This window comes from Harmonia axyridis, chromosome 3, assembly GCF_914767665.1.
Source record: "Harmonia axyridis chromosome 3, icHarAxyr1.1, whole genome shotgun sequence".
NCBI classification, from domain to species: Eukaryota; Metazoa; Arthropoda; class Insecta; order Coleoptera; family Coccinellidae; genus Harmonia; species Harmonia axyridis.
In genome coordinates, this window is record NC_059503.1 from 40,495,297 (window position 1) to 40,516,360 (window position 21,064).

Genomic DNA, 21,064 nt, shown 5'->3' on the forward strand with positions numbered 1-21,064 from the left:
CCGATGCTTTTTGTAGCTTTCCTATCTTCTATGAGAGATTTATTATTAATTTTCGACAAAAAATCCATTTCTAAAATGAAATTGAATAAGAAAAAAAAACATGCTTAAGATTGGGAGATGAGCAAAAACTTACTTTGTTTTTATACGTAGAAGCCACTGAATAATATGGAAATTTCTGTTATGAACGATTAACGCTGTGGTTGTTGTTGTTGATGCTGCTACTGCTCTATGAATAAAGTAAATATTTTTTATATAAGGATACAAAATTTTCAAATTAATGCTTACCCACAGAGTACACACACGCACAGAGAGAGATATGGTCAACCGCTCCAATAAAGTTTCGAATTGCAACTCGAATGAACAACAACAACAATGTATTGTCAGACGCAAATGAGGGAGAAAACTGTGATTTAGTAAGCAGAACGGCTGCTTAAATATGCTCAATTCACCCTCTAGGAGATGTGACTCACAATATTGTTTACATTTGGGAGTTGACTGCTATGCAGAAACAAAAGAGCTTATCCCAAATAGTTTTCAATATTGTAGTTGCAGATAATCTCATATGTTGGGAAAAAATCACATGGAATGTTAATGACAAATCTAATTGAACAGGATTTTATTCCAAAAAATAAACTCACATATTGAAAAATGTATGTTTTACTTTATTATGATAGTAATGCATGTACTGTTGCTTGAATGTTTTTTCGACACACTGGGCACTCTTTGAACGCTGAAGCACAATCGGTACAAGCCACCATATGCCCACAAGGTGAAAAAACGATAGCCAACTCGTCTTTGAAACAAATTTTACATAAAGTGATGCTTTGCTCTGATTCAGTACTCGAAATCTCGTTAATCACATCCTTTTTACTAGACAATAAACTCTTATATTTTTCATGAACTGCTTCAACGAATGTTGGAGTCTTTTTCAACAATAAAAAAAAATACATTTGGGGAACCAAAGAGCATGCTATTCCCAAGGATCATCATCGTCACTCCAATCTTCAAGGCCTCTTCCGCAGTAAAAACACATGGTTTGATCACCAGTAAAATCCTGAGGCAGCTAATTGTGAGGGTTTTTGTTTCATACATTTTGACCAATTATCAAAGGTTGATAGCCTAGATTCGTATGTGATCTGATTCAGGGGGCAAGGATCTTTGGCTTTTTGTATGACTAATTTTTCAAGTAGGGTTTCAGTTCGGGAATTCGGTAAAATTTTCACAGTCGACATCTTGAAGTTATATTATAATCAAATTAATCTCTAAATTTTATTGTCAAGTCGTGATTCTGCAATCATCGGTTTGCCTTTTGACTGAGTCCGGTACTGCTTTCTAATCAACGATACTCAGCTGTTGTTATTGTTTAGATTATCTCGAATGCAAAACGATATGTTACCATATTTCCATCCCCGATATATCTCACATGCTTGTTGTTGTTGACAAAAATTCCTTCAACAAAATCGCTTTCAGACAATTTGTTTGGCTTTGTCTGAATCCTAAAATATTTTCCCGAATCCCACAGCGAAAAGCTACCTAGTTAAAAAGTGTTATTTGCTTTTTCATATCACATTGAATGCCAAAATTCCATGCCTTGATTATCTGTAGATTGGGATCTGCTTCTCTATACATTGATTGTGGCATAAGTCCAGCAAGGCAATTTGCCCATGCCGTCAAGCTGAGCTGCAATAATTGTGTAATATCGTTTGATGATTGGGAATGGGAGTTGTTTATGTCACAAATCGAAAATGATTACCAAAGAGAATGTGGAGCAACAGTTGTACGATGTGATTGTGAATGTATGATGACTAGAGTTAAAAAATGGGGGGACTGCATATATTTCAGTACATCTGACTTGAATAAAATATCTGAATTGAATCAACTGCTAATTATCAATCGTCTTGAGATGCTGAAAAATCTACGAATATCTCTGTATTACTTCGTGGACACCATCAAAGGATTAACATCACAGAACAAACAAAATTCTGTTGAAGATTATATAAATGCTTTCTGTAGAATTAATCCATGTGTTCAGAGTTATGCAATTTTAGAATGTATGTACTTCTATAAGAATAAATTATTGAACGATTTAGATAACATAACGTTGTGTCAATAAAAAATCATCTTCCTCTGATATTGTTTTTCAATAACCAAACCAATTCCTTCATTCACCCCTCCTCAAAACGATATATCTCACATGCTTGTTGACAAAAATTCCTTCAACAAAATCGCTTTCAGACAATTTGGCTTAATCCTAAAATATTTTCCCACAGCGAAAAGCTACCTAGTTAAAAAGTGTAATTTGCTTTTCACATTGAATGCCAAAATGCCTTGATTATCATACCCCAGTACATTCAGGCCCTATAAATGTGAATGCAACACACCAAATAAAACACGCTCAACATTATGAACAGTATGGAAAATTCCACTGCGGATAAATCCAATCTAACCATCTATTTGTACCACTAATTTACTTCTTTACAGCATCTCTCCCCTATAGCTTAGTCGTTAAGAGCCTTGGATCCCAATCCAACGCCCCGGGTTCGAATCCCACTCAGATTTTTTATCAGTTCAAGATGGTAAAACAGTTTCCACCACCCAAACTATCCACCACAAGATGGCGCCGCGAACGGTAAAACAGTTCCCACCACTAGCTTCCAAAAGCTACCACAAGATGGCGTCGCACTCCAATATTCCGAACCCAACTAATATCCAAAAGTGAGGTTATGCTCGGATTTGAGCTAGAAGCCCCTTACCCCTAACTACTTACACTCGGAAAAGAAGGGGACCCAAAACCGATCCCTGCGGCACGCCGCTTGAAACAGATCTAGTCTCAGAGAAATAATCGGACACCCTGACGGAAAACGTTCTGTTCTGCAGGAAAGCGGAGATCCATAGTAGTAAATCTCCCCTGATTCCAAAGTGTTTGAGCTTCGCGAGAAGGCGCCTGTGAGGAACACGGTCGAAGGCCCTTGAGAAGTCTAGATAGACAATATCAGTTGGAATGCATCCATCAAAAACCCTCGTCCATTCATTTATACTTCCCAAAAGGTTGGTGAGAACGGAACGACTAGGTAAAAATCTGTGTTGAACGCTGGGGAGAATGCTATTTTTCAGCAAGAATGTTATCATCTCGTTCATTACCTGACGCTCACAAATCTTCGAACACACAGAAGTTAAACTGATCGGACGATAATTATCAGGGGAGAGTTTATCACCTTTTTTGAAAATAGGCGTTATCGATGCTTGCAGCCACTGAGGAGGCAGTCTATTAGATCGGAAAGACTCTGTGAAAATCATTTCTAGCGGAACACACAAAGAGGTAGCACATTTCTTTAAAACCACTGCGCTTATGCCATCCATACCAGGCGATGAATCAATCTTCAAAGCAAGAAGCTGAGACAAGACAGTTTCAGGGGTAAACTGAACCGAGCTCAAGTCATCGCCACAATGATTACATACAACTGCAGGTATTGGTCTATCTGGCTCAGCCGTGAATGAAGAAGCGAATAATTCGGCAAATACCTCAGCCGACTCCTCACATCCCCCCAGGGTCGCCCCACCGTTACATCTCACCATTGGTACAGAAGATCTTGTTTTGTAAAAGGAACGGACGTACTTGAAAAATTTCTTACCATTCCCTGAGGACACCAAGCTACTCTCAAATTCCCTCTTAGTTTCATTGATCTTGTCCGACAGACGATTGGAATATTTACGATGTTCATCGTAGGTATCGGGCCGCTTGCACCTCCGTTACCTCCGCCATAATCTGCGCTTATGCTGGATCATCTCACGGATGCTGTTGTTCGTCCATGACTAGATGAATTGATCTTGACAAACTTTGATCTAGTGTTGTCCTTGAGTGCCGATTTTATAACACGAACGAAGTCGTCCCACATTGCCTCAACATCCGAACCCTCGAACCGCTCCATCCAATCAACATCGGAGATCAGACTGTTCAGCCCCATGTAATCGATGATATCGATTATTTTCTTATTACAAGTCTGAGAGGATGTATGAAACTGAATTTTGTCTTGGAGAGTGACATGATCTGATTTTCCAAAGGGTGGAAGGTAATCAATCTGCGCCACGAGGTCGGGATCGTTGGTAAGAACAAGGTCCAGCAAAGATGGTAGCTGTCCAGATCGATATCTTGTGGGCTCATAAACCAGCTGAAGTAGACCTGCATTGCGTACCAGAAGGGCATAATGAAGTGAAGGTGAGCTCGGGGGCGGCAGAATCATAATGGACCACGATATGTCAGGTAAGTTGAAGTCCCCCGCCACAAATAGGTTCCTCCTCTCTGCAAGTTGATTCATAAGTTCTACATGTGTGACATTACCAATGCACGCACGTGGGCGGTAAATACATCCAAAGGTGACCGAAAAATCCTTGAATTTAATATCGGCAAATAAGTTGTAAACGCCTGGTGCATTCACATTAGATTTAGAAATGGTGGATGCGCCAACAACACTCTCACCAACATACATACATACACCGCCATGTCCAACCGTCATAGTACTATCACTGCGATAGAGCACGTAGTTAGGTATACTCACAGTCGAATCCGGTATACCTAGGTGGAGCCATGTCTCAGTAACAAGAATAAAGGTAGGATTGTACACCTGGGCGAAAGCGAGCAGCTCCCGGTGTTTAGAGTATAATGATTGTACATTAGAATAGGTGATTGTCCACTCGTTCAATGAACAGGGCGGTTTTTTGACTTTGTGCCAGAATCTATGGCAACATACGATGTGGCTATGAGAATAACGCGTTTTTAATTTTTTTAAGAGAAAAATTGAGTTATTCGGATGAGAAAAGTATTGAAATAGCTATGGGAATAACGCGTTTTTAATTTTTTTTAAGAGAAGTATTAAGTTATTCCTGACGAGAATAGTATTGTTAAATAAATCACATTTAGGAACTGTATGGGACATATTTTCATGATATCTAGAATTTATTTCAGAAAAAGGCGAAATTCATTGAATCCTATCTGAAAGGCAATATTGGTTATTTTCTATTCACGAGTTTTCAGAAAATTTTCAGCATATGAATAATATTTATTTAATAATTACATTTCTTTAATTAAACCATTCTATAGCCAAGGCCAATTACAGAATGGGATAATCAATATGCAAGAAATAAAACTTAAAAGATATAAACTGAAAAGAAAGAACATAATAAAACCCAAAACAAATCAAATGGAGCCAGGCTTCAGCGAAAAAAAACTCATTGAGAAAAAAGCTCACGCCTAACTACCCACAGTGCAGCCGTGATCTTAGAACAGCCATCAGATTGATTACAATGAAGAATATCAACAATATCCAGGATGGTCAGGTTGTCATGACATACCTATACGATACAGAGGCGAAAAAAGAAGGGCGTTAGAGCGAGGAAAAGGTAGATAAAATGTAGTTGGGCTGCGTACAGGCAGTCTAGGAACATGAAGATCAACTATTGATAGCAAATAGGGACAGTCGATTAACGAGTGAAATATATTTCTAAGAAATAGTATACCTAAGTAGGTACGACGCCGCTGTAGACAATCGACTTGGAGTCTACTCAACAACTGATCATGTGGTACACCACGGTTTGGATAAACACCATCGAGTATAATATAACGTATGTCAAGAATCGACTCTGTATATTTTCTAAACCTCTGATGTGTACCTTATACCCAGGGCTTCAGACTACGTATCCACACTCTTTAACCTCACAAGCGCATTGAATAAAACAAAATACCTATATTCCTGTATCCCGGAACCATCCTGAATTCCTCATGATGAAGCCTAAGGCCTTGAAGCCATTCGAAACAATAGAACGCACATGGGACTTGAAGCAAAGTTTCTGATCGAATAGAAGGTCTCTATACTGACCGATTCTGTTTGAGAACGTGACCATCTACGTTAAATGGGAACACTATTGATTTATTACGGCTAAAAGAGACCACATTACACTTTTGAATGATAAGAGGAAGCAAGTTTTTGTAACACCAATCATCAAGCTCATCTATGTCACCTTGGAGATCCCAGCAATCGTCAACACACTGAATTCGACGGAATAACTTCCTCAACATAAAGCAAAGTTTGGGAAAACGAATGTGAACAAATTTAATTTATGAAGACTATAAATAGTAGTGGACCCAATATAGATCACCAGAAGACGTGACGAATTCAGCTGATCTACAACCCAAACATCGAACTCAAAGTTGCCTATTCGTAAGGTAAGATTCAACAAAATGAGTGAAACTCTCAGACAATCCAAAGGAGGACAGTCTGCTAAGAAGTATACCATGGACCAGGCGGTCGAACGCTTTAGAGAAATCTGTATAAATTAGATCAACTTGAGAAGAACCATCTGGAGCAGAAGTGATGTACTGAGTTATATACGTCAAGTTCGTAATGTGTAATCTCCCTTGATGAGGGGGAACACTTTAGCCTGTCGGCTGCTCAGATAGACCGGTGAGGGTCGGGGTTGACTGCAAATATTGATGATTTGACTTTTTTTTATGGGTTGGGCGCCAGGCTTGATCAAGCCAAGATATAGTTATTATTATTATTTTTGTCTGAAGGAAGAAATAATAAGATAAAATTTAACAATATATTTCTCCCTAAAAATAATACAAAAATAGACTGATATCAAAATTGAAATTAAATTCAACAAAACTGGGACAGAATTCAACAATGAGAAACTACTGATTTTCATCGGATTATTGTGATTACTAAAGTCTCTTCATCTAGTGCCAATTTAGGTAAATACCTTGGGTATTCATATTACGACCCTTGTTTGTACCAGGAAAATCATCCACAATGGCCAACTGTTCTGCGGCACCACCAAAATGATCCAAGGGAGGATTTGGTTTCGATGTCGGTACTAGGAAAATTATCAACGATGAAGAATCGTTCAGCGACTCTTCCAGAAGAAGGATCCAAAGTGGAGTTGGATCTCGTGGTACTTTCTTGATTTGATTTGAATATGGCGAAACTCCAATGGTAAGGCCTTTTCTTGAAAAGCCCGTTATAATTCTTCGTTCTACCACAGATAATAAAGAGGAATCAGTATATGACAAAAATTTTGTTTAAATTCATGAGGTCTGTCCGGAAAAAAATAATAAAAAAATACACAAAAATTGTTTGAGGGTAAAAAAAAATTTGGGAGAAATAATTATAAAAAAAATTATGAGTGTCAATGATTGAAATTAATAATTTTGAAAAAAGTTATATGACAGGAAAATTCAACTAATTCAATTTTGAGAAAAATTAAATGACAAGAAAATTCAATTAAATCAATCAAGAAAGATAAATCGAACATTTGTAATATTCCACCTGACCACAAACAGGAATTGAAATTTCTTAGCTAGTGCAGAAAAAAAATGTTGATAGCGTTTCAAAAAATTGAAGAAAACAAATGAAAAAACTTTTTCATAATTAGATTTAAAACTTAATGGAAAATAAAAATAAAATATTAATCTTATTAGTATCAAAGATAATTCAAAGAAAATTTGAGAATACTTGCCGACGACAAGATAAAATAGAATTCAGAAAACTATTTGGGAAGCCAGGAAATACCAACACTATGCCTATGCTCACTCGAGTACGGTAAAAAATCTAAATCATTCTAACAATATGGTCACCCTTTCACCTCTCTCATCTGGGAAAACAAAAATATCCGCGCATTCAACGAAATCAATCGATTTTGATCGATTCGCAAGCAGGTTACCGAAGCGTAAAAATTGCAGTGGCGTATCCCTCTCGGAGATGGGAGGCATTGATCGTTACAAATGATCAACCGACTTTTAATGAACCCATGTTGAAAATCCGAGATTCGACATTTCACGTGAGCGTAAACAATATTATAGAGTAATCTTTCTGAAGATTACTTCTGAAGATTCTGAAGATCTTTACTGAAGTTGCACAGAATAACAATCGGTCTATAGTTTTGGACCATATTTTTGTCTTTTTTTTTCAAAAACAGGGCTGACTCTACTTCCCTTCAAATTATAGGGAAACAGCTAACAGAAATAAATAGTCTAAAAATAAGTGTCAAAGGTCTAGCCAGAATAATTGCGCAGTCTTTCAACAGTAGAGAAGGAATCCCGTCTGTCCTCGAAGTCATATTTGCCTTCCATTTTTTGAGGGATCTGAGTACATCGTCCTAAGTTATCTCAGAAGACTGCGTGAAAGAGATGTCGGAGGAGTCATTATGCTGGTAGTTGGAAGAAACAATGAGAGCCGAATCAAAAAATGATGCTAACTCATTGATTATGCCTTTCGGAGCTGATAATTGCCGATTATGATAATTCATATAACCAGGAACAGATGAATTGCCCCTTATGGTATTCAAATAACCTCAAAACTTCTTGAGGAGATCCCTGAACATATTTAAGAATTGACTATAGCCGGTTGACTTGTATTTGCGTAAATATTTATTTTTTCTGTTCACCTTAACGATAACCAAGGAGGGTAAGAGATCTTTTTTTCAGACAACCTGGGTACACATTCCGATAATACATGATGAAGCACATTATAAAAAGCGTCACAAGCCAGATTAATATCCCTGAAGAAAAACGCAGCCGCTGACTTTTAGTTATCATATTGAAGATCACCTGATTGCTATTAGAAACCGTTTTCATGACCTGGGAGTCCTATTTGACAGTGATTTGAACACGTTGATGAGATATGTGCATCTTCTTGTAGATCATTGGGATTCCTCTTCGAAAGCTCAGGAGCGTTTACTTCTGGTACTAACTTGTTAGTAAATTGGAATATGCCAATTTGATATTTCAATATATGCAACTCATCTCACTCCGGTTGAGCGAATCCAGAAAAGTATGTCATGTTCAGGAGGACGGAGAGGTATCCTGAGCTTGGTTTTGATGTGTTCCTATAGTTAAAGTTTTATAGTTGATTTTTATAGTTGTAAAAAATTTTAAGTTTTTGATTTCTAGGATGTCTTTCTCTTGATTATGAAATGCTCATTTCTTTATACCCTCTAATTGGAAACTCTTATTATCTTAATAAATATTTATTATTTCAATCTAGTTTGTAGGCCAGTATATTTCCACGACATATTGGATGCATTGTCATTCATAGAAGCTCCTAGCTTCAATAAAAATGGAGACAACTTTCCCCTTGAGTTGGCGTGAACGTTTTATTTCATAGTATGGAAAAATTTACTTTGTTCTGATATGTTTAGTGCGAGATTGAGTGCCCCCCGTCTGGAAAAATACGAAGTGTGCGCCTCGTGTGCCTCTGCTATGATTCGCCACTGGATTACCTAATTACAAAAAACACTTACTAAATCGTTAAAGAATCTCCACAAGAAAACACACACAATCAATTCACGAAACCAATGTTTTGCCATTAACTATTCTATCCTTGTTAGTGCTAATTTCAGTTCTCTTGATAAATTGGCTTTTTGGGAGCTCTCAACAAAAAGCAGCTGATACAGTTGTTAGGCCAAGACTTCCAAGAAGTCATATCGCTCAAGTCGTTTTGTGTGGGCACAAGACTGGTGGTTGATGTAGGGTGTTCCGGGAGTAACTGTACATACTCTTACCAGAGGTAGAGTAGGACTAGGTGAGTAGGTACGGATTGACTGCAAAAAATTAATTTCTGCCTTTCCTCAGAAGTTAGTTTCTGTAATGACTGTAATATAAGTAATGGAACCCACAGACGAGCAACTTAATCGCCAACCCAGTTGCTAACTTGTCAAGTTACGTGAACAGCTCAAGCGCAGAATAAATGCAGGAGAATCTAATATTAACATAAAATATCTATCTGGTACTCCTGTTATCACTGATATATCAGATACCAAACAACTAAAAAACTAAATTAGCCTGCTGAATCCTGGCTTCTCCCGTGAATCCCGAGGTACGACAGCACATCTACAATTGGTCACGAATTCCTTCTCGCTCCAGTCTTCAACACCTTGGCATTCAAGTGAAAATGTGTAATTTTATTGTGTTATTTTTTTTTTTTTTTTTCTCCAGATAATCTTTGTTATTTTTCGCTTTTCAAGCACTTTACCTTGTTCTCCTCTTTAAAAAAAAAATTTTTTTCTGTGAGTTTATAGGCATTGCCTAAACTTTAATCGATGTTTAATAATAATAATAATAATATGTGTTAGGGTAGCGGTAGGTGAATCTCTAGCGATTCACCTATCAGGAGAGTTGAATCGACTCCTGCCCACCGCAGATTCCAGGAGCTCTCTGACCCGGGAAGCTGAAACCTGTCGAAGGGTCCCTGTCCAGGGTAACGGACGAAGCCGTGTGGGAAGCAGCTCAAGAATTCTCCCACCGTAGCTCTGCGGATCGTAAAAAGCGATCAAAGGCCGTCTCCCCCACGACACGGAGGAACCCATGAATTATGGTGAATTTAAGGAATAGGAATATAGAGCCGCTGCCTGAGGTTCGTCAGGGCGTGTCTGGAGCCGGCGCTGGACATGACAGTATGCGGGACGTCGGTGACAGAGTGCTAGGGAGACGGGCGTCTGTCGAACAAAATGCTACGCCTCCACAATCTCAACATTCTAGGAGAAGAATAACACGAGTTTCTCCGACCGCTGAAGGTGCTGCGCAGGATCCCCAACCAGCACTCACCCAAGCAGGTCTACCAAGAAGACGCATGAAATGGACAAGTTCGATAAATGAAACGATCATGCGCATATATTATGAAGTGACTAATATGGAAGAGGATAAAATAGGCTACCGTCAAAAATTATTTGCAGAATTCCACAGAAACTATCCCGAACTTCAAGTTTCTGAGCAAAGAGTAGCCGACCAATACCGGGTCATATTGAGAAATAAACTTGTACCCGATGAGAGACTTAACACCATAAAAAATGAAGTCCAACTGAGGCTACAGAATAGGAACCTCACTAACAACGAAACGACAATTGAAGAAAACTACGATTGTGCTGAAAACCAACACAACATCAATGCACAAATGAACTCTGAGGAACAAAACAACGCAGATGTGCTAGCAATAAGTGATGCTCAACGACGGAATATATATTCTGCACCCGTCGTAAATCCAGAAGAAGACCAAAGAGAACTACTGGAGCGATTATTTGCCACAATGAATAGATGCGTTATAGATTTTGAGGGCACAGATCCATTGAGACGACCGATTCTGCCAAGATTGAGGACATCTAAGAAACTATCTCATCTTCTGGTCATGACCAACAAGGAGATTATACCCAAGTATCTTTCTGACTACCATGATCTCGAATCATTACACCTCATCATATACTGTGCAGCATTTTCAATAGCAACAGTGCTAGGTGTGAAGCCAAAACCTAAAAGTCAGCAACCAGCCAGAGAAAAACAACAAAATAAACCACATTGGCAAAAAAGGCTAGAGGACAAAGTTCATAGCATCCGCCAAGAAATTGGGAGGCTCACCCAATTTGCAAAAGGTTCGCCGTCTAGAAGATTACAAAAAATGGTGAATATAATAATGGATCGTCACCGGCAACATACAACGTATGATCCAAACAATGAAAATGCTCAACAAATTTTAGACACACTGAAACAAAAACTTAGTGTGTACTCCGAAAGACTCAGACGATACAATGAGAGCTATAGAAGAAAACAGGATAATATGATTTTTGAAAATTCCGAAAGAAAATTCTATAGAATGTTAAACAATAATATGTCAGCAACACCAGGAAGTTATCCAACTGTCGAGGATATTGAGAATTTTTGGACAGATCAACTAGCTACACCAACCCCCTACAACTCCCAGGCTGATTGGATAAGAAATGAAGAGAAATCCTGTGAGACAATGGAACAAATGCCGCATAACGCAGTTTCTATAGAAGAATTCCATGAAATATTGAAAAACACACACAATTGGAAATCACCCGGCCCAGATGGAATCCACAACTTTTGGTTGAAAAAATTTTGGTGTTTACACGGCAGGCTAGTTGAAACCATAAATGATGTTATAAGTAATCCAACGGAAATGCCCAAATTTTTAACAACAGGGACCACTTACCTCTTACCGAAGGATATGCAACACACAGCGGATCCATCAAAATACAGACCAATTACATGTCTACCAACAATATATAAAATCGTCACATCATGTATAGCATCTCGTATCTACAAACATTGCGAGACAAATAATATAATGACAGCACAGCAGAAAGGATGTTCCAAGAATGCACTAGGATCGAAGGAACTGCTGATAATAGATTCCATCATATGCAACCAAGCCTTCAAAAAACACAGAAATCTTTTTATGACATATTTTGACTATAAGAAGGCCTTCGACTCTATTCCACATGGGTGGCTGACAAAAATTTTGGAAATATACAAGATCGATCCAATTACAATAAACTTTCTGAAGTATGCAATGTGCAACTGGAGAACGAATATCGAACTCTCTACAGCGAACATAACTACTAAAGATATTTCAATAAAAAGGGGAATTTTCCAAGGAGATTCGTTGAGTCCCTTATGGTTCTGCTTGGCGCTGAACCCCCTTTCTAAACAACTGAATGCTACTGAAAAAGGTTTCAATGTGAAAGGAAACCGAAATAATATTGCACTCAATCATTTGCTATACATGGATGACCTCAAACTTATAACAGGCAACAAAAACCACTTGCAAATTATGGTCAAACTGGTGGAAAATTTTTCGGAAGACGTGGGGATGAAATTCGGATTGGACAAGTGTCGTACTATTAGCGTAGTGCGTGGAAAAATCCAAGATGAACCGATAGCTCTCTCCAATGGACAGGAGATAGAAGCAATGAAATCGGACGATCTTTATAAATACCTAGGAATGAAACAAAACCGACGAATAAACCATCAAAGAATGAAGGAAGACTTAACAACTGAGTTCATTAGGAGAATCAACAAAATTTTGAAAACAAACCTCAGCAGCAAGAACATGACGAGAGCTATCAATACATATGCATGTTCAATTCTTACATACTCTTTCGGTATCATTCCATGGACCAAAACAGATATGGAAAACCTGCAACGCAAAATGAGAACCTTGATGACGAAAGCACACAAGCACCATCCGAAAAGTAGCATTGAGAGGACGACACTGCCGAGGAATAAAGGAGGCAGAGGTCTGCTAGACATCATGGAACTTGCCCATGGTCAAATTGAATGCCTACGAACACACTTCAAAGACAAATCAGGCACGTCAGAGATCTACAAAGTACTGTGTGAAGCAGACGAATCAACACCTTTGCAACTGCACAAGGAGCAATTGTCATACAACCACCAGACAATCCAAGAAAAACTGCAAAGATGGAGAGAAAAGCCCCTACATGGACGACATTTCAACGAGGTGAACCAGGATCATGTCGACATTGAAGCGTCGAACTATTGGCTCACATCAGGTGCGATGTATCCAGAAACGGAAGGATTTCTTTTAGCCATCCAAGATCAAGTGATCTCAACAAAAAATTACTGCAAACATATCATAAAGGATCGAACTATTACTGACGATCGATGCCGTTATGGTTGTCCAACGAACGAGACAATCCAACATATCACGGGAGGATGTCAAATGTTTGCAGGAAATGAATATAAAGAGAGACACGATGCAGTAGGAAAGATACTACACCAAGAAATGGCAACTAAATTAACACTTATTAATTCTGAAAAAGTGCCATACTACAAGTACCGACCGGAAACCATCCTAGAAAACGAACGCTATAAACTGTACTGGGATCGTACAGTTTTGACTGATAAAACAGTCCCTCACAACAGGCCAGATATATTGCTAGTTGATAAACAACAAAAGGCAGCAATACTCATCGACGTAGCAATACCTAATAACAACAACATGCGTCAAAAAGAGGTCGAAAAAATTTCAAAATATAGGGACCTCGAATTTCAGATAAAGCGCCAGTGGGGAATGATATCAACGAGAACTATTCCAATTATCATCTCAACAACAGGAATAGTACCCAAAAATCTCAAGAGAAATATCAAGCAACTAGGTCTTAGTGAGTATGTATGTAATATAATGCAAAAAGCTGTTCTTTTAGGTACTGCAAGGACGGTGAGAAAATTCCTAGGAAGCGAAGGACAGGTCCAAGGATCACGTGTGAGAGGACCAGAAGTTCGACGAGAACCAGGGGGACCACAACGACCGGACACGACCGAGCTCTGCCCTTCTGATATTTTAAATATCTGGGATTGAGTGAATGTTCCTCTTAGCGAGGAGTGAGAAGCCGACGGCGAGGAAAAATCCTACGCGTACAGGCAAAAGTCGATATAATAATAATAATAAAGTTGGCGACTAAGTTGCTCGTCTGTGGGTTGCTGGTGGTTGGTATTCCAAGTTGTCAATTAGGTTGGTGTGAGATCGAATCGGTTCGATATTCGATGGACGGAGCCCAATTTTGGGGCAGTCCGCAACTAAGTTGACAACATCAGTTGGATTTGTGGATGTGTAGAGGAAACGTCCCGTGTGGGGTTGCTAGTCCTCCATTGGGTGCCTCCCCAGGTGACGGATCGGGGAACACTTCCCAGATATGAGTGGTACTGGGGAAATCAAATACCCAGGGCAAACCAAAACTAGCACCTGATGGATGGCAGCAGGTCATCAGGATCAAAGCATGGCGTGAAAAGATAATTTTTCGCAACGGTGTGCTTTGGGTCCGGAAGGCGCAGCTGAAACAGCCTCAATGGTTTCCAAACTGCGGTGTAAAAAGGAAACGGAACTCCTACTACAATATTTTTTTCCAAATCATCTAAATGGCTAGTTACAAAAATACAAACATGACCCTCAGTCCGAGGCACCCCTTAAGTGAGGAGAGGCTGCTAAGAATCTACCCGTTAAACACAAAAAAAACATCGAATAGATAATCAAAGAACAAGGATTTCTACCTGGAACGTGCGCAGTCTATACAGAGTGGCCACTTTTTTAATGGGATTGTATTGGTAACTTTTAAACCATAAGAGTTAGAAGGTCGGTCAAATGGAGAAAAAGTTGCATGCATAGAAGCATTATCAAGCAGTTCTAACAAATCGAGATTATCAGGGCCGGTTATTGAGATATCATAAGAAAAGTAAATTTTGTCATTTTGATTTTTATTTTTTTCCCAATTTATTTCAAATATTATCAAAAAATGTTACTGGAATTTTTTTTTCGACAATAAATTATCCTCAATTTGACGTAATCAGATTTCGTATCCAACGTTTCGTATTCTCTGGGCCACCCTCAACCTCATTTTTTTCAATACGGACCTGCATATTTTATGACACTTTTCGAATTAACTTCTAACGCTGAATTCAACGATATATCATTCAAAGTTGATTTTCAGGTGTTTTTGACCCTTATCCACGGGTCGGATCTGTATTACATTTAGGTACCTTTAGTTTAATTAACAACATGCAATACATTTCGATAAGAAAATCAACTTACCCATCTTGAACTAAATGGAACATATCAGAATCAAAGCAAGAAACCAGTAATAATTTTTTACATATTTCAATTCATAATAATTTAACGAAAGTATCATTTAATGAAAGAAAAATCAAATGATTTTTCGAAAGTAAATGAAAATTAATGAAGTAATTGTTCGAAGTGCCCATCATTTTGTAAAATGCACTTTAAGGTTCTGGAACCCATACTTCTTATACATTTGCTTGTTTCGTCTCCTTGAATACCTTTCAATACATTCTCAATTTTCTCGCGAGGAATCACTATAGTTGGATTTGTCATTTGTTCCGTTGAAACAAATTACTGAATCGAACTTTATTTTGAGATCATTATATCGCCGTTCCGGTGAAACAATGACGTAACTGCAAATTTTTGACATTTTGACTCAACAGCACTATTAGGTCCTAAATTGATGCATCTATACGGAAAAAGAACGACGTAAGTGTACAACCGTCAACGGCCGCAAGATGGCAAATACGTCATTGTTACATTATTGAAGTTTCACCCCTTTATCTTGGAAAATAACGACACATAGGTCAGTTGCGTGTTAGACTTCCCGGGAGGAGTTACTGTTTTAGTGGTAAAACGACGTAATTGCATAGTTAAACGTAATAGTTGAAATTTGTGTGCACCAGTTGAGGAGAACAACGACGTAAGTGTACATTGTGTCATTTTTATTTTATTTTTTTTTAGTTTTTATGTCACAACTGTTCTTTGTGGCAATATTGATCCAAATTCATATGTTTTGGTATGTCATAAATGTATTTTTTGACGTTATTCCTTCGAAATAATGTCGTTGATTGATCTTATGTCAAAAAGATTTTTGTAATAAAAATAAGGCTACAGCGTTCCTTTTGTTCGAATAATTAAAAATTCCACTGTTACTTTATGTTTGACTTTTTTACAGAAACTTTAAGAAGATACAAGTCTTGAACCAGGTACTTAATATGAATTCAAGAGCCGAAAAGATAGTTAATCTCGCTCTTTTTGGAGATCAAAATGAAGCTAATTCAAGAGTTATTTCTGCACTGCCTGGATGCTCCACTTCAAATCCTGAAGAAAATACGTTACTTGATATTTCTAATAACTATGTCATAGAAAATGAAGGCTCAATCAAACTTAGAATAACTAGAACTAAAGAAAATTTGTACCGTGAGGAGACAAGTTCAAGAAGCGATTTTTCTGCAGGTTCGAGTGACAATTACGAGCCTGCAAGTGACAACGATTCGTTAGGCAGTTCGTTAAACTCTATAGACGCAGAAACTGAAACAATTGTCCAAGAGTTGCCCAAAATTTCAGAGGCTATAGAATGCAAAGAAAATTCCCCACAACGTAAAAAAGGTAAAAAGAGGTTACGCAGAACCGAAAATTGGGCAAGCGTAAAAGCCAAAAGCTTAAAGAATAGTGGAAAGAGCTATAAGTCCAGAACAGGAAAACTGATGCCGGCAAAGGAGATGGCACCACCTTGTCCAGATAAATGCGTTTTAGCATGTTCAAAGAAATTTTCCGAGAATGCAAGAGCTCAGATTTTCAGGGAGTATTGGGGAATGGGTTCATTACAGAGACAACGAGATTTCTTGGGTTCGTGTATTGAACAACTTCAACTTAAATATAGGCGAGTCACCTCTGGAGTGCCCCGTAAACCAAACAGTGCATTTTATCTTGTCGTTAATGGAGGGAAAATTCGCGTATGCAAATTATTTTTAATCCGTACCCTTGGAATAACTGAGAGAAAACTCCGAACAGTCATTGAGTCGAAATTATCAGGTACTGGAATTGTAGCTGAAGATAAGCGAGGAAAGCACGGCAAACATAAAAAGGCGGATGAAGAAATAGTGAAGTCGGTACGAGACCATATTAATGCCATTCCAAGGGTTGAGAGTCACTATGTCCGAAAGGATACTACAAGAGAATTCATTGACGGTGGTCTTTCGATTGCTGAATTACATAGGCACTATGTAAGTGAAAGATCTTCTACCCGAGAAACAACTGCCAGCTATGATATGTATGCGAGAATATTTAATACTGAATACAATATAGGATTCTTTATACCTAAAAAGGATCAGTGTGATTTTTGCGAGTCCTTCAAGAATTCAGTTGGTGATGATAAAGAAGCCTTGGAGAATAAATATAATGAACATCTACAAGAAAAAAAATTAAGTAGAGAAGAAAAGGACAAGGACAAGGAAAGAGCCAAAAATAATGAAGTTGTGTTAGCCGTATACGATCTGCAGGCTGTATTACCTGTCCCAACTGGGCAATCATCAGCATTTTTTTATAAAAGTCGATTGAATTGCTACAATTTTACTGTAAGTAAAAAAAACATTTTTGGTAATGTTGTAGGTTGTTGATTTGAAGTTTTTCAATCAAATTGATATTACAGGTAACCGAAATTGGAAGGGATAAATCTCTCTGCTATTTTTGGCATGAAGGTTTAGGCCACAGGGGAGTTAACGAAATTGGTACCTGCATAATGTTATATCTTGAAGAACTTGCAAAATCGAACCCTGGTGTCGACATAGTGTTTTATTCTGACAACTGTGGAGGCCAGCAAAAGAATAGGTATTTCATGAAATACCCTATTATCCTTAAATTAAATATACTTTTCTATCTGATTTCAGATATATGATCGCAGCTTATTTATATGCAGTGGACGCGTATAATATTAATACAATTACGCATAAATATCTTGTTCGCGGGCACACTCAGAACGAGGGTGATGCTGTACATAGTATTGTGGAGAAAAATTTGAAAAGGGCTAAAAACTCAGGGCCAATTTACGTGCCCGACCAATATATTTCACTAATAAGAAATTCAAAAAAAAGAGGCAATCCTCTTGTTGTGAAGGAAATGAATTTCAATAATTTCTTTGATTTAAAAGATTTATATGGAGAAATCGCTCCGAATTTATCGAAAAACGTCGATGGGAAAGAATTTAAAATAAGTGACGTAAGACAACTTGAATTTCAGAAAGGAAGCGACGTTATTCGTTACAAAGTAAGTTTCAACCAAAAGGAATGGGATAGAATAATATTCAGACCAAAGAAGAGACGTGTTTCCGAATTACGGCCTATCAAAGAAATTAAAACAAAACCTGCTTACACACAAAAAATTACAATAACAGAAAATAAAAAAAGAGATCTGAAGAGTTTAGTTGACAACAGAATAATTCCCGAGTTTTATAAGTATTTTTATGATTCTGTTTTATAACTCATATCATTTAAATGTACCTACTATTGATTCTCACCCATTAAAAATATTGACAAAAACGCTGCATTTTGATTCAACATTTTTGGTGAAACAATGACATAATTACAAAATCAACATTAAGTTATTACAATGCTCAATTCAAATTTACATCAATTGAATGTATCCATGATCAACTCTTAGTTCTCATAAAATCGTTGCAAATGAAATGAATTCACTTCTTCAAAACCTACATCTAATAATTTCAAATCAGTTTTTCCTCTCTCCTGAAAAATTCATTAAACTTCAGTTACGTCATTGTTTCACCGGAACGGCGATATATACTCGCTCTGCTCGCCGAAGGGGCTCCGCCCCTTGGACCCCGTCACTATGCCGGTAGATCCTTCACTGGGTATCCGGCTAGAAAATAAAAGCTTTTTTTCCGAAACCTTGTATCGTTAGCTGATTTCAGACGATTCACTCGGTATACTATGCTGGTTCTAGGTTGGAATTCTATATGATTTTTTTCCTAGAATATACCGTTTCGCCCTTGCTCACATGAAAATATTTGATGCAAATCCTAACTTTTCATGACGACAAATCAAGGGCGGTCCTAGCCTTAAATTTTGAGGGGGTTCGCCATTTTGGGCTTCGAGTTTTTCTATGGGACCAAATCCCATATTACACCGATATCAAGCCTAACCTCTCAAAAATATTTATATTTAGATATTCATATGAATATTTATATAAGGCGTACAACTTTGCTTCCGCCGCGGCAACGGCGCGCCGTTTTGCAATAGATGGCTGTAACGGTAAGTGGTAGTAGAAATAAATATAACGTAGATGTCACACAATAAGTTTAGGTATTTGTGAACATAACGCCATCGACATGTTAGTCGATTTGTATCTGCATCATAAAGTTATTCACGATTAGCTGCCATACGTCCCGGTACGCCGGGACATGTCCCGGTTTGGACCATTGAATCCCCGTGTCCCGGTTAGTTATTCAATTGTCCCGGTCAGTAATTTGACCGTTATGAGATTCATATTTCCTTATATAGTGTAGGTGAGACAAAATTTGTTTTCATGGAATCTCAACGGATTCCAGTAATCATAAATCTGAAATGCTGTTTCCGTTGCTCAAACATTATTTTTCAGAAACCGAAGGATTGAAAATAAAATTATTAAAATTGTTCAAAAAAATAGTCTTATGCAATCACTTTATTTTATATTGAATCCTTAGAGTACCTTAATATTTCCATATAAAATATTTTCGCTGTCAGTGCGGTACTTACTTCGAAGTAAAATAAAGGCGAGTTTTTTTTTAATTCGACAATGAAACTATCGGTTGTCCAGCGCATAGACTTCACAATACTGCTTCCACTTCCGCCGATATGATTTTAATTTCTGTGCATTCTATTGGTCTTAAAATTTTCAAATATTTTTCGATATTTTTTGTAAGGGTCGAACGATGAAAGGTTTTCGTGAGTATGCAGAAACAACTTACAGCAATGTTCTTTCTTATTCTAGAATTCGATGGCTTTCACTAGTTCTAGCTATTGAACGCTTGCTGAAGCTATGGGTGCCATTGAAAAAAAATTTCTTAGCTGAAAAAAAGGCCTTAAAAGCTGTAACCGATTTTTTTTGACTCTTTATTAGAACTTTATACTCTATTTCTACACAGTCAAGCATTTCTGATTGACAAACCGATTGAAAGTATTGAAAAATCATTAATTACTGTTATTAAAGATTAAAGTAAAAATTAATTGAGAGGATAGGTACTAAGAAAGAGTTGAATGGAAGATTACTAAATAACTATTTCGGAAACCAAACAAGACAAGTCTACAGGGTGGCCACTTTTTTAATGGGTTTGTATTGGTAGCTTTTAAGCCATAAGAGTTAGAAGGTCGGTCAAATGGAGAAAAAATTGCATGCATAGAAGCATTATAAAGCAGTTCAAACAAATCGAGATTATCAGGGCCGGTTATTGAGATATCATAAAAAAAGTAAATTATGTCATTTTGATTTTTCTTTTTTTCCCACTTTATTTAAAATATTATCAAAAAATGTTACATGAATTTTTTATTCGACAGTAAATTATCCTCAATTTGACGTATTCAGATTTCGTATCCAGCGTTTCGAACTCTCTGGGACACCCTCAACCTCATTTTTTTCAATACGGACCTGCATATTTTATGACATTTTTCGAAATAACTTTTAACGCTGAATTCAACGATATATCACACAATGTCATTCAAAGTTGATTTTCAGATGATTTTGACCCTCATCCAAATTTAATGGTGTGTATGTAAGAAAAAATAAGTTTATTAACGATATCAATGTTCTGACCCAAATTCAATCGAACCCAGAAAAAAATCGAGAACTGTGGCCAGTGAATGGAATTTTTCAAAAACTGCTGTTAATAAAATAGTCAACAGACGCGAATACAATGATTTCAAATTTGA

At 37.5% G+C, this 21,064-nt stretch overlaps 1 protein-coding gene across 1 annotated transcript; it reads left to right on the forward strand.

Moving 5' to 3' along the window:
- The first annotated feature begins 16,057 nt into the window (after window positions 1-16,057).
- LOC123676350 lies at window positions 16,058-18,692 on the forward strand. The gene is made up of 3 exons (XM_045612212.1): window positions 16,058-17,722; window positions 17,797-17,975; window positions 18,035-18,692. The coding sequence occupies exons 1-3, from the start codon at window positions 16,361-16,363 to the stop codon at window positions 18,621-18,623; spliced, it is 2,130 nt and encodes a 709-aa protein (XP_045468168.1). The 5' UTR covers window positions 16,058-16,360; the 3' UTR covers window positions 18,624-18,692.
- The last annotated feature ends 2,372 nt before the right edge of the window (window positions 18,693-21,064 follow it).